This window comes from Hemitrygon akajei, chromosome 30, assembly GCF_048418815.1.
Source record: "Hemitrygon akajei chromosome 30, sHemAka1.3, whole genome shotgun sequence".
In the NCBI taxonomy this organism is placed as follows: domain Eukaryota; kingdom Metazoa; phylum Chordata; class Chondrichthyes; order Myliobatiformes; family Dasyatidae; genus Hemitrygon; species Hemitrygon akajei.
This window is the reverse complement of record NC_133153.1, coordinates 24078539-24095236: the sequence shown is the minus strand read 5'-3', so window position 1 is coordinate 24095236 and position 16698 is coordinate 24078539. Positions and strand designations below refer to the sequence as shown.

General features: G+C 44.7%; 1 protein-coding gene across 6 annotated transcripts in view; it reads right to left on the bottom strand.

Moving 5' to 3' along the window:
* The window catches only part of myo5aa (myosin VAa), a 232756-nt gene that overhangs the window by 97807 nt on the left and 118251 nt on the right, over positions 1-16698 (bottom strand). For all 6 annotated transcript variants that reach the window (XM_073033131.1, XM_073033134.1, XM_073033135.1 and 3 more), the window contains exons 6-9: positions 13262-13405; positions 11573-11654; positions 10041-10148; positions 6065-6177 (exon numbers count right to left, since the gene is read on the bottom strand). In XM_073033131.1, coding sequence (XP_072889232.1) covers positions 6065-6177; positions 10041-10148; positions 11573-11654; positions 13262-13405 — 447 coding nt within the window. The remainder of the gene's footprint in view (positions 1-6064; positions 6178-10040; positions 10149-11572; positions 11655-13261; positions 13406-16698) is intronic.

The window sequence follows — 16698 nt, the reverse complement described above, 5'->3', positions numbered from 1 at the left end:
TCATTTTAGCAGTTCTGTAACAGCAGTGTGTCTGCTTTTAGGGTGATTGGTTTCGGCTAAAAGCTAATGGGCTGTGACGTTCAACTGAAGAATATTGCGTCAGCCAATCAGGATGGCGAAATTGGGAGAAAGGTTGAGAGAGCACGGCGGAGAGAGATTTGTGACGGACAGTGTGGTTCCTGGTTTTTTTTTTAGGCGGAAGCTGCGGCAAGGATAGGAGGGAAGATGGCCGAGGATGCCTTGGGAAGGAATGCCCCTGTTGCACAAAATGCTTTGTGTAGATGAATAGCTCCAAGGAGGAAAGGCCAGTACTCCCAATGAGTACCCATTTGTTCGAAATGGATTTCGAGCAAAGATCAAAACGTGGTGTGTGCACGCAGACCCAGGGTCCAGTGCACTAGTAGAAAGAACTTCAAGATGAACTTTATGTGTATATTTGGACTGGGTTAACTAAAATGGGCCCTTTTATTTATTTCTTTTTACCCTTTTCTTTTCCGATAAAACTGTTCGATAAAGCTAAAATTTGTAAAAATACTTTCTTTAAAAACTTATGCAGCGTAGGATTTGTTATTCTTTGCCCACCAGCAGTTGCATATGGGCAGTATTTACACAGCATTCGCTCAAATCAAGGTTTCTTTAATCAGAAAATCACGACTTTCCTGTTTGGTTGAACCCCCAAACCACACCAACCCAAGATGTATATGAAAGATGTTCTGCTCACCGCTGAGTCCCGTGGCTGTTAGAAGAACTGGCTAATGAGCCAAATCTCGAGCCTGGTGGGTGGGGGGGCTGCTTCACGTATAAACAGCCAGAGATGAAACGATTAGCTATTTTGCCACATTGCAAACTATTAAATAGCTGATGATATGATGCATTTTGATTAACTGGCAGTCACTTGTAGACTTAACCACAAAAGACTGACAGGGCTGGAGATCCTTATTTTCCCCTAGAAGAGAGACAGAGGGGAGGTAACCCTTGCGACTATGGACGTTGATGGGGCTAATGTAAATAAAATCCTTTCACCTGCCAAGCTTAAAGCCATTATTGCCAACCTTTGACAGCAGAGAATTCAGGAAGAATTTCTCAAGCCACAGTCTGATCAAAATGGGAACTGGCGAATAACTGAAGTGAGAAACAGAGATACATGAAAGGGGAAACCAGACAACCACTGGAAGAAGCAAGGCGGTGGACAAATGGAGAAGCTACTGCTACTTGTCGTAGCAGAACAAGTAACCTCTTTTCTCGGCCCATCTTTGTGCAGTAAATTCTATATATCGACTTCGCAATTAAGGGGCAATCATTTACCACTTTGAGCCAGAAGTGAATGAAGTAGATGGCAAGGTTTTTGGGAAGCAAACACAAGAATAAACAGCTATTGCTACCACATCATGCTCAAAATGTACGCTCAAAAATTACAATAGTTGTCAAAGAGAAGAGTCAAGTAACACACACACAATGCTGGAGGAACTCAGCGCGCCAGGCAGCATCTACGCAAAAGAGTACAGTCGACGTTTTGGGCCGAGACCTTCAGCAGGACTGGAGAAAAGAAACTGCGATATCAGATTACAGGGTGAGGGAGGGGAGGGAGAACCACAAGGTGAAAGGTGAATCCGGGGAGGAGGTTAAGTAAAGAGTTGGGAAGATGATTCGTGAAAAGAGATACAGGGCTGGAGAAAGGAGAATCTAATAGGAGAAGACAGAGGCCTTGAACAAAAGAAAAAGGGGGGCAGAGCACCGAAGAGAGGTTATGGGCAGGCAAGGAGATAAGGTGAGAGGGGAAAAAGGGGGATGGGGAATAGAGAAAGGGGTTGGGGCGTTACCGGAAGTTTAAGAAATCAATGTCATGCCATCAGATTGGAGGCTACCCAGACGGAATACAAGGTATTGCTCCTGTAACCTGAGTGTGGACTCCTCGCGGCAGTGGAGGAGGCCATGGATGGACGTATCGGAATTGGAATGGGAATGGGAAGTGGAATTAAAATGAGAGGCCTCTGGCGGATGGAGTGTGGTTGCTCAGCGAAGCAGTCTTCCAATCTACATTCAGTCTCACCGATGTACAAGAGGCAACACTGGGAGCACCGGATACGATAGATAACCCCAACAGACTCACAGGTGAAGCGGCACCTCACTTGGAAGGACTGTTTGGGGCCCTGAATGGTAGTGAGGAAGGAGGTGTAGGGGCAGGGGTAGCACTTGTTCCACTTGCAAGACTAAGTGCTGGGGGCAGGGATGAATGGACATGGGAGTCACGTAGGGAGCAATCCCAGCTGAAAGCAGCAAGTGGGGTGGGGGGCATGAGGGAAAGATGTGCTTGGTGATGGGATCCCGTTGGAGATGACAGGTTACAGAAAATTATGTGCTGGGCGCAGAGGCTGGCACAGTGGCAGAAGGATGGGGTGAGGACAGATGTGCATAAAATGGAAGATATGCAGTTGAGGGCAGAGTTGATGGTGGAGGGAGGAATGCCCCTTTCTTTGAAGGAGGAGGACATTTCCTTTATTCTGGAATGAAAAGCCTGAAGTTGAGAGCAGATTCGGCAGAGAAGAATTGAGAGAAGGGGATGGCATTTTTACAACTAACAGGGTGGGAAGAGATATAACCCCTTCTCTCAATTCCTCAGTCTCCACCGCATCTGCCCACAGCTTGAGGCTTTTAATTCGTGAACAAAGGAGATGTCCTCCTACTTCAAAGAAAGGGGTTTCCCTTCCTCCACCATCAACGCTGCCCTCAAGTGCATCTCTTCCATTTCGCGCACATCTGCCCTCACCCCATCAGGGCTAGGGTTCCTCTCCACCTCACCTACCACCCCACCGGCCTCCACACCCAACACATTACCCTCCGTAACTTCCGCCATCTCCAATGAGATGCCACCACCAAGTACGTCTTTCCCTCCCCACCCCCTACTTTCTGCTTTCCGGAGGGATCGCTCCCTAAGCAACTCCGTTATCCATTTGTCCTTCCCCACTGGCACTAATCCTTACAAGCAGAACAAGTGCTACGCCTGCCCCTACACCTCCTCCCTCACCACCATTCAGGGCCCCAAACAGTCCTTCCAGCTGAGGCGACTCTTCACCTGTGAGTCTGTTGGGGTCATCTATTGTGCCCAGTGCTCCCAACATGGCCTCTTGTATATCAGCAAAATACCACTTGGCCGAGCACCTATGCTCCATCCGCCAGAAAAAGCGGGATCTCCCAGTGGCCACCCACTTTAGTTCCACTTCCCATTCCCATTCTGACATGTCAATCCATGGCCTCCTCTACTGTCACGATGAGGCCACACTCAGGTTGGAGGAGCAACACCTTATATTCTGTCTAGGTAGCCACCAACCTGATGGCATGAACATCAATTTCTCAAACTTCCAGTAATGCTCCAACCCCCTTCTCTATTCCCCACCCCATTTCCTTATCTCACTGCCTGCCCATTGCCTCCCTCTGGTGCTCCTCCCCCTTTTCTTTCTTCCATAGTCTTCTTTCCTCTCCTCTCAGATTCCCCTTCTCCAGCCCTGCATCTCTTTCACCAATCAACTTCCCAGCTCTTTACTTCACCCCTCCTCCCCTCCCGGTTTCACCTATCACCTCGTGCTTCTTCCTCCCCTGCCCCCACCCTCTAGCTCTTCATCTTTTTCTCTCCAGTCCTGCTGAAGGGTCTCAGCCTGAAACATTGACTGTTTTCTTTTCCATAGCTGCTGCCTGGCCTGCAGAGCTCCTCTGGCATTTTGTGTGTGTTACCTGGATTTCCAGCATCTGCAGATTTTCTCTTGTTTGTGAAAGAGAGTCAATCTTGTTGCCAAACAATCTTATCATTCATCAAAAAGGCAGTGAACCATTTACGTTTTGAGTAGCTGCCCAATTTTCCTTCCTTTGGCATTGGGACAGGATTGTATTAACACTCTGTCACATTACTACAACCAAACTTTATATGAAGCATTATAAATTCCAATGGGATGTGCTTAAACCTGAAAATGGTCCAAACTAAAACTCTGAAGCAAAGAACAATTGCACGGTGAACATTAATAATAAAGATATTGTAATCATCTTTGGAGTCCTCTGCTAAATGTGCAGAGATAGTAGACTTTGCTCAGACAAAAGCCAACAAAAGTACAGCAGCTCTTTCCCTGTTTGGACACTGACCCAGGAGCTTTGATCACCTTGAATAAAGAGCTGTTTCATCATTATTGTGTTTCACACCTATTTCACCATTCTAATGAAATCATTTCTAAACCATTCCAAAATTTGCATGTGGAGTTTAACCTGCTTAACGTTTAGGTATCACTATCACTCCAACTCCTCCAGGTCCTCAAACACGCTTCATTGAGCAAAAGAATGTTTACTGTACACAAAACTTCTGCATTAAAGAACCTGTGGCGTAAGCTTTAAGTGATCATATTGCACATGGCAGCAAAGGACTCAAAAAATTAACAACTAGATAAGAATGCAAAGTCTCAATGGCAGAAGTGAAATGCAGTAAGTTTGCATGACGGGTCTTTGACCCAAAACATCGACTGATCTTTTCCCTGCAGAGGATGCTGCCTGACCTGCAGGGTTCCCTCCAGCACTTTGTGTGTGTGTTGCTCCAGATTTCCAGCATCTGCTGTCTCTCGTGTCTCTGTTCACTTGGGTAAGCAATTTTTTAAAAAAACTCACTAAATGCTGGTCTTCAGTGGGTTGTGAATATTCTTGTACACAGAAGTTTGACAAGCAGTCAGGAAGACAACTGATGGATTTATTGCAAAGGAACTCGGAGAAGGGCAGATGGGCTTAACCATAAAGGAATTTCATGTCCAGCTTTGGTCTCTGTACCTTGGGAAAAAGTCAGTTGAACACAGATTCACTCAAATTATTTCCTAGGGCAAAGGAACTCATCTGGAGATAAGAATAACAAAAGGTGGTCAAACTCTCACAAAATGTCGGTGGAACGCAGCAGGTCAGGCAGCATCTATAGGAAGAAGTACAGTCAATGTTTTGGGCCGGAACCCTTTGTCAGGACTAACTGAAAGAAGAGATATTAAGAGATTTGAAAGTGGGATGGGGAAGGGGAGATCCAAAATGATAGGAGAAGACAGGAGGGGGAGGGATGAAGCTACGAGCTGGAAAGTTGATTGACAAAAGGGATAAAGAGCTGGAGAAGGAGGATCATGGGACGGGAGGCCTAGTGAGAAAGGAGGAGGAAGGGGAGCACTAGAGGGAGATGGAAAGCAGGCAAGGAGTGATTAAGAGAGGGACAGAGGGAGAAAAAAGAGAGGGAAAAAAAGGGGGAGTAATAAATAAATAAAGGATGCGGTAAGAAGGGGAGGAGGGGTATTAACGGAAGTTAGAGAAATCAATGTTTATGCCATCAGGTTGGAGGCTGCCCAGATGGAATGTAAGGTGTTGTTCCTCCAACCTGAGTGTGGCTTCATCTTGACAGTAGCGGAGGCCATGGATTGACATATCAGAATGGGAATGGGACGTGGAATTAAAATCTGTGGCCACTGGGAGATCTTGCTTTCTGTGGCAGGATCCAGAGAATTTCCAGCATTTGCAGATTTTCACGTGTGAGGTCAAACTCTGTCCTGATGAAGGGTCTTGGTCTGAAACACGGACTGTTTATTCATTCCCAAAGATGGTGCCTGACCCGCTAAGTTCCTCCAGCATTTTGTGTGGATTATTCTGGATTTCCAGCATCTGCAGCATCTCCTGCGTATATGTCAGAGTCTGTTTCCTTCGAAAGGTCTTAGGATAAAAGCATAGCCATAAAAACTGATACAAGGGAAAACTTGTACACTTTGGAATTTCCAAACTCTAAAGGCTCTGGATAAACAAACGATACATTTCAGGACATGAGGAAAATCAGAGATGTGGGACAAGGTGAGTTTATGATCAGCCAAGATCTTGTTAAAGGAAAAAGCAGCTCAAGCAAATTTAAGGCCTTTTATTGTTCCCTTTCATTAAGCTCCTAAAAGATACTGTCACCCAACAACTTCCCGCTTTCATTGCCAAGGCTTCTCAGAGATACCAGTGAACCTCATCCCAGCAACAAAAGTAAGGCAATCCCACACTCTTTCGATTGATCTCAAATACTCACAGAAATAAAGCAGTTGTCCGCATCGCGATCATTTGCTTTAATAGGCACATTTCCAAGGTGGAGGATGGAGGCAAGAATATGGAAGATTCCCATCTGGTAGAATTCATTAATACCTGGAAAGAATTTTAAAATAAATTTGTCAGAGGCAACATTACAATTTCTAAAATGAAATAGCTTTCAATGACATAAAATTACATAAACATGTAATGTATCCATGTGAATCTTATTTTAACAAAGTCCATTTACACAACACGAATATAATACACACATGCCAATATTTTAAAAAAACATGATACAATTTTCCAAATCTTGAAGCTAGAAATACAACATTTACTTATGTGACAGTCTGAACATTTCAAGTATTAATTTTTTTACATGTGCACATAGAATACAGGTACCCAGCTAAGCACTCAAGAGATCTTCTCAGGAATGAAAACACTAACTAAATCAGTTCAAAAAGGCGTCAGTACATACGACACTCTTATTGGCTGAACTCTAATTACGTAATCTTTCATTGGCCAAGTAAATGTGAACAACATGGCTGCACCAATAAGCTGCCCGGATGCATCTGTTATACTCAAAGTTCAAAGTAAATTTATTATCAAAGTTAAAATACTGTATGTCACCATATACTACCCTGAGATTCATCTTCTTGCGGGCATACTCAATAAAAATATAAAATAACAATTAACAGAATCAATGAAAGACAGCCTAACCAAGACATTCAACCAGACTGCAGAAGACAACAAGCTGTGCAACTACAAAATGAAGAAAATAATAATAATAAATAAATAAACAGTAAACATTGAGAACATGAGATGAAGAGTCCTTGGTAGTGAGTCCATTGGTTGTGGCAACATTTCAATGATGTGTTATCCCCTTTGGTTCAAGAGCCTGCTGGTTGAGGGGTAGCAACTGTTCCTGAACCTGGTGGTGTGAGCCCTGAGGTTCTTGTACCTTCTTCCCAATGGCAGCAGTGAGAAGAGAGCATGGCCTGGGTGGTGGGGGACCCTGATGATGGACACTGCTTTCCTGCAACAGTGTTTCATGGTTGGGACAGCTTTACCTGTGATAGACTGGGCCGATTCCACTTCTTTTTGTAAGGTTTTCCATTCAAGGGTGTTGGCGTTTCCATACCAGGCTGTGCTGCAGCCAGTCAATACACTCTCCAGTACACAGCTATAGAAGTTTGTCAAAGTTTTAGATGTTCAGAATCTCCACAAACTCCTAAAGGAGTAGAGGCGCTGCTGTGCTTTCTTCGTAATTGCACTTATGTGCTGGAACCAGGGCAGATCCTCTGAAATAATAACAGTGAGGGAATTTAAAGTTGTAACCGTCTCCACCTCTGATCTTCCAGTAAGGACTGGCTCATAAAACTCTCGTTTCCTTCTCTTAATGTTGATAATGAGTTCTTTGGTCTTGCTGACATTGAGTGAGAGGGTGTCATTGAGGCACCACTCAGTCAGATTTTCAGTCTCCCTCCTAATGCCGATTCATCACCACCTTTCATTTGGCCAACAACAGTGGTGTCATCAGCAAACTTGACTATGGCTTTGGAGCTCTGTAAAGTGAGTAGAGCAGGGGACTAAGCACGCAGCCCCATGGCGCACCTGTGTCGACGGATTTCATGGAGTTGTTCTTGCCAATCTGAACCAGCTGAGGCCTGCAAGTGAGGAAATCCAGGATTCCAATGCACAAGGAGGTACTGAGGCCAACACCTTGGAGTTTATTGATTAGTTTTGAGGGGATGATAGAATTGAATGCTGAGCTGTAGTCAATAAAGAGCATACTGATTTATGCATCTTGATGTCCAGGCTTCTTGGTGTTCACCTGGCAGAGAATCTCACCTGGTCCCTCAACACCAGCTCCATAGCAAGGAAAGCCCAGCAGCGTCTCTACTTTCTGCGAAGGCTGAGGCAAGTCCATCTCCCAACCCCCATCCTCATCACATTCTACAGAGGTTGTATTGAGAACATCCTGAGCAGCTGCATCACTGCCTGTTTTGGAAATTGCACCATCTTGGATCGCAAGACCCTGCAGCGGATAGTGAGGTCAGCTGAGAAGATCATCGGGGTCTCTCTTCCCGCCATCACGGACATTTACACTACCCGCTGCATCCGCAAAGGAAAGAGCATTATGAAGGACCCCACGCGCCTCTCATACAAACTCTTCTCCCTCCTGCCGTCTGAGAAAAGGCTCCGAAGCACTCGGGCTGTCACGACCAGACTATGTAACAGTTTCTTCCCCCAAGCTATCAGACTCCTCAATACCCGAAGCCTGGACTGACACCTTGCCCTATTGTCCTGTTTATTATTTATTGTAATGCCTGCACTGTTTTTGTGCACTTTATGCAGTCCTGTGTAGGTCTGTAGTCTAGTGTAGCTTACTCTGTGTTTTTTTTTACGTAGTTCAGTCTAGTTTTTTGTACTGTGTCATGTAACACCACGGTCCTGAAAAATGTTGTCTCATTTTTACTATGCACTGTACCAGCAGTTATGGTCAAAATGACAATAAAAGTGACTTGACTTGACTTGAGATGTTCCAGGATCAGATGAAGAACCAATGAGATGTCATCAGCTTTGGACCTGTCGCTCCATTAGGCAAATTGGAGTGATAATCAGCAAATTTTAACAGGTTTTGTCACGAAAGTTTCCCCTGAGCCAGAAGGACTTCGCACTCAGCAGAGGCATGCAATGCAGTATGAGTATTGATGGTAACTATTAGTATGGATTAACATAAAACTACAGCAATAGAGATTTACTCCAGTTGAAGAGAGAACAAGAGAAAACACATTCTTTCCAATAGCACCCAACCTCAGAGGACTGAGGATGTACAGTATAGTAAAAACCTGGAGTCACTGGGATTTTGGACAGCTCGGGGACTTGCAGATCAGGAAGGAGCTGGACGATGTAACGAATCAAGAGGCAACGTGGCCAACTCTAGTATATTGAACATTAACTTATGTGTGTTGGAAGATTGTTATTCTTTACTACAGCTGAAACAATATTATATTATTGAGAAAATTAATATTCTCCAAGCTGCTGCAAAGATCTAGTCTACCTTGGTAAAGTGCACATTTCTCAAAATCAATTTGTATTGATCTTGGCTCAAAAGTGCTTGATAAACCAGCCCAAATTACTTCAACAATCTAGCTGCTGTGAATCACTCACCACACTGCAAGTAAAACAAAAGTTCAGGGAGATGAGCTGGTCTGGTGACAAGTTCAGTGTTTGGTAATACACTCAGTGGCTAGTTTATTAGGTCTCTCCTGGTCACTAAGTGTAGGTTTGTGGTCTTCTGCCACTGTAGAGCATCCACTTCATGTGTTATGCCTTCAGAGATGCTCTCCTGCTTATCAACGTTGTAACGCATAGATACTTGAGTTACTGCTGTCTTCCTGCCAGCTTGAACCAGTCTGGCCATTCTCCTCTGACCTCTCTCATTAACAAGATGGTTCACCCACAGACTGCTGCTCACCGTATGTTTCTACGTTTCTCTCACCATTCTCCAGAGACTGTTGTGTGTAGAAATCTCAGGAGATCAGCAGTTTCTGAGATTCTCAAACCACCCCGTCTGGCACCAACAATCATTCCACGGTCAAAATTCCGTAGGTCACATTTCCTCCCCATTCTGATGTTTTGTCCAAGCAGCAAATGAACCTCATGACCACTCTTTCATGCATTGAGTTGCTGCCACATGATTGGCTGATTAGATATCTGCATTAATGAGCAGGCCTACCGGTGTACCTAATATAGTGGCTACTGAGTGTACATTAAAGACGTTCGTTTCAAATCAATATCGGCTCAGTAACCATAAAACGCTAACTGTTACTTGGCTCTCTAATTATTTCCGAATCATCTGCAGCTATTTGTGGTTAGAGGACGTTAAAGGGACGTGGTAAGCAAAATCTGGTCGCTTGTAAATTCTGTATTTAAAACACCAGTTGAAAGCCAATGTAAAAGATTCTGATATTTACCTAGTAATGTGAATGCCTGCCTTGTGTTCATCATTTCCTTTGCGTCATCTATTCCCTCAATCACAGGATTGCCTCCAAGATTAGTGTAGTTGAAGTTCTGGGCCGGGCCTGAAATCAAGAAACACCCACAAGTCAATTCATTTCCTTAATCGTTTTCCACGTGAACAAACAACAGCAGTGGAATAATCTATTTTTAAAAAAATGACATGCCACATTACAAAATTAATACAGCTCAACCAAACCCTTTATGGACCCTCCCCACCATGGTAGCATAGCAGTTACAGTGCGTGGTGTTCTGGATTTTGGAGTTTAATTCCGACACTGGTCTGCAAGGAAGCTCTGCACGTCGTCCCCGTGGAATGTGTGGGCTTTTTCTGGGTCTTCAGGCTTCCGTACGGGTAGGTTACTGGTCATTGTACTTTGTCCTGTGATTAGCTGAGGGTTAATCAGGTTTGTTGGGGGTAGATCGGGCAGCATGGCCTGAAAGGCCTACACCCCCCCCCCCCCCCCCCCCCCGGTTAACCACTAAATCAGACGAGCAAAAGCAGGCTGGGTGGCCATTTCACCGAGCATCTTTGCTTCATCCACTATGCCAGCCGGGATTTCCCAGCAGCCACCCACTTTAATTCCACTTCCCATTCCTGCATCAACACGTTTGTCCAAGGCCATCCATCCCCACGTCCACTTCAGGGCCACAGGCAAATCAGAAGAAGAGCAGTTTGGGCAGTCTCCAATCTGGGAGCATGATCAAGAAATTCTCAAACACCCAGTAACCGCTCCCCTTCAGTTCATTGTCTCTCTCCTGCTAATCCATCTAGCCCCCATCACCCTCTTTCCCTTCCCTCACCCTCCATTTGCCCAGCACCCACACACTCCTCCCACTGGACCCCCCCCCTCCACACCTCCCTCTCTTTATTCCATGCTCCACCATTCGCTCCTGGAAGGTGCTATCTTCTTCAGCTCATTGTCTCTTTCACTGATCACTTACCACTTTCTGACATCGTTCACATCTTCCCCCACACCAAGTCCATCCCTTCTCAACATCTTTTTACACTACGTCCCTTTGCTTTTAATGCAGAAGACAGGTCTTGACTCAAAACATCAACTGTCCATTTCCCTGCGCCTAGATGCGGCCCAATTCATGAGTCCCTCCAGCACTTAGCTGTGTTACTCCATCTCCCAGCACCTTTCCATGTAACCTCCCCACGGTAATCAGACCCCACTGTCCTTTCACCATGGGAAGCCACTTAAGAGAGTTGCGTTTGAAACTGACCAACAATTGCTTCTACTGATATTGTTGGAGGATCTTGGTGCTGCATTACATCACTTGCCCTGGGGAACTTTTGTGTGTTTCCTTCATTATTGAGCGATCCTAATCAGTGTAGTCATGGTAGATGCGAACAACAGAATAAAGGGGCATTGTACAGATCAACGGCACAACTCATCCTATGAATTTTGAAGTAATCTGCCCAAGGTTTAAATGTGGATTTCTACACATTTACTTGAAATTAACAAAGTATCGGTGAACATACGCAATTGGAGATCCTTGAATTCTGGCAGATGTTTAGAAGCACACAGCTGGTAGAGAATATGGTAATTCCTTTCATCCTCTGCCTGAAAGAAAAGAGGCAACATCTTAAAATCTGCTCGTGCATAGCTCTACGATAGATCTGTAGGATCCACAGCTAATATTCTTACTCCCCTCAACCTGCGTACCAATGCTTCAAGCTTCTATATTTTTATTCAGCCCCTGCCAGTTCCAACAGACATTAACTGGAACCAAGCTCCATCCCTTGTTATAATGTTCTGGGCAATCTGGATGCTCAAATTATCCAAGGAGGTTCTGCAGCCTTAATCAAAGTTGGGCTTGAAAGACTCTCTCCCTCCCCCACGGCAACTTCAACCTTCTCCATCGCCACCCCAAAACACTCAACCAAAAGATAAGCCTGTATTCTCCAGGGTTTAGAAGAGCAGGAGGTGATTACACTGAAATTTACTATGTTCAGACAAGGCCCAGCAGGATGGATAGAGGGAGGATATTTCCTCTGGCTGAGAAGCTTCAAAATGGGGGTGATAGTCTGGGAAGAGGTATGTCAGTAAAGTTGAGAAGCCATGCAATCTCTTCATTCAGAGATGGGGGGGGGGGGGGGGGGGATCTTTGGAATGGTCTACCATTCCAGGCCGTCAATGGACCTCAGCCTAACAGGGAATCAGGGAAATTGGGAATAGTGATAGGAAAAAGGTGAGGTTGATCAGACATAATGCTGATGAACAGAGGAGCAGAGCCAGAGGGCCAGATGTCCATCTTCTGCTGTTCAATCAAATGCAGAGTATGTTTTTTTTTAAAAAAGTTCTTCACCACTGTACAGAGGAAGCAGAAGAATGACAATGCATAGAAGCTTGCAGAGTAGAACTCTGTTTCTCTGCACAGGGCATGGAGGCTGTCGGACACACCATCAGCATCTGACGTTACTCCTGACAGAGCGCAGCATGCAAATTAAACTTGGAAGTAACATGGGGATTGAGCAGGAGAGCAGCATTTAGGGGCATAACTGAGCCTCTGCAGGGGAGCCTAAGGCAGCCGTGGGCCCAACATGTCAAAGATTTTTTTAAAGTCTTGGGGGGGGGGGGGGGGGGAAGAACAATGTGGAGAAGTGAGAATGTCGCAATCCTTGTCCAGTGGGTTGCTAGAGAAGTGGAGACCTCTGCTCCAAGTCAGTTTGTTGAACCTTCTCCCCCCCACCACCTCCCATATTTCAAGCTCATCGAAGCAACCTCTGTCCAGAGCTGTTACCATAGCATAACTGAGAAGTAAATCTTACACTGGTATGGTGTGTGACTGCACAAACAGCCAAGTTCACAGTGCCACTCGCCTGCATGCCCAGACACAATCATTCCTCCACTGCCCAGCAGATGCTGCGACTGATGTGTGTTTCCGCTAAAATTCTGCTATTTGTAAAATTTCAGATGACACATCAGACAACACAAGAAAAGGGTGTTCCACATTCCTAAATCTCATCTGAGGCTAATGAATCAACTAGAAAGTATTCCACACAACATTCCCATTCCTAAATCAGTCTGCGTTCTGGCACCAAGTCCCCAAGAAAGCCTCCCATGCAATAGCTTCATCCTCTTGCAAAAAATAGGAGCTGACAATGTAGGTGTCACATGCCTCGTACATTTACATAGTGTCAAGGAAGATTGAAACTGGTAGCACTCACCTGAAAAACAACTCTTGACTTTTCTAACAAGTAGGTTCTCATGTTAGCCCCTGTGATACGATACTTCTTGTCAAACCCAATTTCAATGTATTTCCCAAATCGACTGCTGTTATCGTTTCTGGTAGTTTTTGCATTTCCAATGGACTGAAAAGCAAAGAGAGGCAAGAAGTTCCATTTTGCTCTATAAAGTGATTCTTCACCCAACATCAGACATACAATAGTTAGTGGGTTATTCAGGTCTCTAACTTCATGTCTACATGGAGGAAATTTCTCTTTGACAATAATCACACTTCGTGTATAATCATTATAGGATTTTCAAATTCTAAAACAAAATATGACCATTTGCAGCAATACTGCCTCAATATAAAGTTAATCAGTACAATTTTACAATTAGCACATTAAATACATATGTAATGTGCAATTCAATTTTACATTAGCACGTGAAATTTAAGATCACAAAGTTAACAAAATAACATTGAACCGCTCAAATACAATACAGATTGAAGTGAACAATCAATTACGTGCTTCTCAAGTGATAAGTGGATGCAGATGAGCAGGGCGTTATCATTTCAGCAGATCTGTTCTGGGTCCAGCAAGCAAGTGCCATCATGAAGAAAGTACAGCAGTGCCCCTACTTTCTTAGGAGTTTGCAAACATTTGACATGTCATCTAAAACTTCGACAAACTTCTATGGATGTGTGGTGGAGAGTATGTTGACGGGCTGCATCATGGCCTGGTGTAGAAGCACCAATGCCCTTGTATAAAAACCCTACAAAAAGTAGTGGATACAGCCCAGTCTATCACGGATAAGGCCCTCTCCATCATTAGGCACATCTACAACATTGTTGCAGAAAAGCAGCATCCCTCACCATGGGCCCCACCATCCAGGGCAGGCTCTCTTCTCGCTGCTGCCATCAGGAAGAAGGTACAGGAGCTGCAGGACCCACACCACCAGCTTCAAGAACAGTTATTACCCGTCAACCATCAGAGTCTTGAATGAGAGGAAATAACTTCGCTCACCCTATCACTGAACTGGACTCATTTTCAAGGACTCTTTATCTCATGTTCTTGATAAATTGCTTATTTATTATGATCATTATTTGTTTTTTTTCCTCTCTCTTTTTGTAATTGCACAGTTCCTCTTTCCCCACACATTTGTTGTTGTCCACACTGTCGAGTGCAGTTTTTCATTGATTCGGTTGTGTTTCTTGTATTTACTGCAATTGCCCGCGAGAAAAGGAATCTCAGGGTTGTATATGGTGTCATACATGTAATTCAATAATAAATTTACTTTGAACTTTGATAGGCAGATGGAAGAGGGAAGAGTAGAAACAGCAATAGAGGTTGGGAGGTGATAGGTGGAGGCAACAAAGGGCTGCAGACAATAGAATCTGCTAGGAAAGGGGTGTAGACTATGGAACCAAATAAGGGAGTTGGGGAGGACAGATGGGAACAGCGGGGGAGGGCACCCTGGGGGGAGAGTGTACAGGTCTCAGGAGGCTGGAGTGAGGGTTTGGTATTAGAGAAATGGAGTAGATCAGGAGGAGTTTGTATACAAAGGTTCTATTGTCAAAGTCTGCATGTACAATACAACTGATACTCGCCTTCTCCAGATAGCCATGAAATACAGAAAAAACATGGATTTGTTGAAAGAAAAGACTTCAACTTCCCCCCCCCACAGAAAAAAGAAACACAACTCGCAAATCCCCAAACCCTCCCTCACACAAGAAACTAACAGATCACTCACATGGAAAGCAGCAAGAACATCAAAAACCCCAAACCCCCAACCCCCTCCCTCGCAAAAAAACCAGCAACGATAACATCAAACCCCCAACACCCCCTCACTCACAAAAATCTAACAAATCACTCACACAGAAAAGCACCAACAAAAACATCAGACCCAAACCCCCAACCTCCTCCCTTGCAAAAAAACCAGCAATAATTACATCAAACCCCCAACACCCCCTCACTCACAAAAATCTAACAGATCACTCACACCCCAATCCCCAACTCCTCTCTCTCACATAAAGTATCATATCGCCCTCCCGCCAATCTGCAACAAGAAAGAAAGCACCGAAAACTGAAGGAAACCAATCTGAAGTACTGTCCAACAATCACGGAAATCTCGGAATATCGAAAACATCCTCCCGTCAGCAAAAAACTGAGCAGATCAGGAAGAGAGAGGGGAAAGGAACAGAGAGACCTGAAATTGACTGGCTCAAGATGACCTGAAAAAGGGGAATTCAATGTTTGTGCCATTGGGTTGCAGGGTCCCCAGGTGGAATATTCCTCCAGCTTGCTTTCAGCCTCACCCTGGAGTGCACGAGGCCAAGGACAGACAGGTCAGTGCAGGGATGCAGAAGTAAATTCAATTGGCACGCAACCAAGAGCTCTGTTTGGCCGTGCTCAGCAAAGCAGCCACCTAGTCTACGCTTGTCTCAGCAATGTGGGGGGTGGGGGCATATCATGAGCACTGAGTGCAACAAACAAGGTTGGAGGAAGGGTGCTGATGATTCGGCCTCATCTGCAAGGGCTGTTTAGGTCCCTGAATGAAGGTGGCGCAGGGGCAGATGTCACACCTCCTACAGTTGATTGGGAGAGCATCTGGGGAGAGAGGGAGGGATGGGTGAGCGAGGAGGGGTACGAAGGGAGGGATGTCGTGTCAGCTGGAGCGCAGAACCCAGTACCTAACTGTAATCTGAAACCAGACCCCGGAAGTGAACTGGACCAGATCGCGCACAGACTGACTGCCCTCTAACTACAAAGACAAAAGAAGAAAAAAAAACAGTCAAGGAAAGCAAGCTTGCGATGTAAACCGATCCCAGAACATTCCTCTCGTTCTTAGCTTACACGTGCAATAATCGATTAGAAAAATAAAGCACATCGCCAGGGCTGACGAACAGCCAGCGGGAGGAACAGCATGTACCACAGTCAATGCTGGACACTGCAACAGTAACAAAGTGCAAACAGTTCTCAAAACCAGAACATTTCCAATTTAAGGCCACTTTAGTTGTTTTTGTGCCTCTGGCAATGTTCCATACAGAGACTAAAATCAGTCAATGATATTTACCCACATAAACAGACTTCAAACTTGTATATTACACACCTCTAACAAAAGGACTCTGGGGAAGCGGGAATTTTGAACTTATTACACACCTCAAACAAAGAGAATCAAGGAAACTAGAATGAGCATTAAATTTCCATCCTACCAGCAACACCCAAGTGCCAGGACAGAAACTTAGATCAGGCAGTTTCCAGAATATTAAACAAGGGACAATAACCTAAGATGACAAATTAGTAGCCACTGACTGGCTCAAGGTGTGGTGATTTTATTTAGACATAAGTAATTTGATTCAAATTTGAATTATTTTATGTATCTCACCCTCATCAGTAACATGGACAAGTCTGAGTTCACAATTCAGTTGTAAGAATTAAAA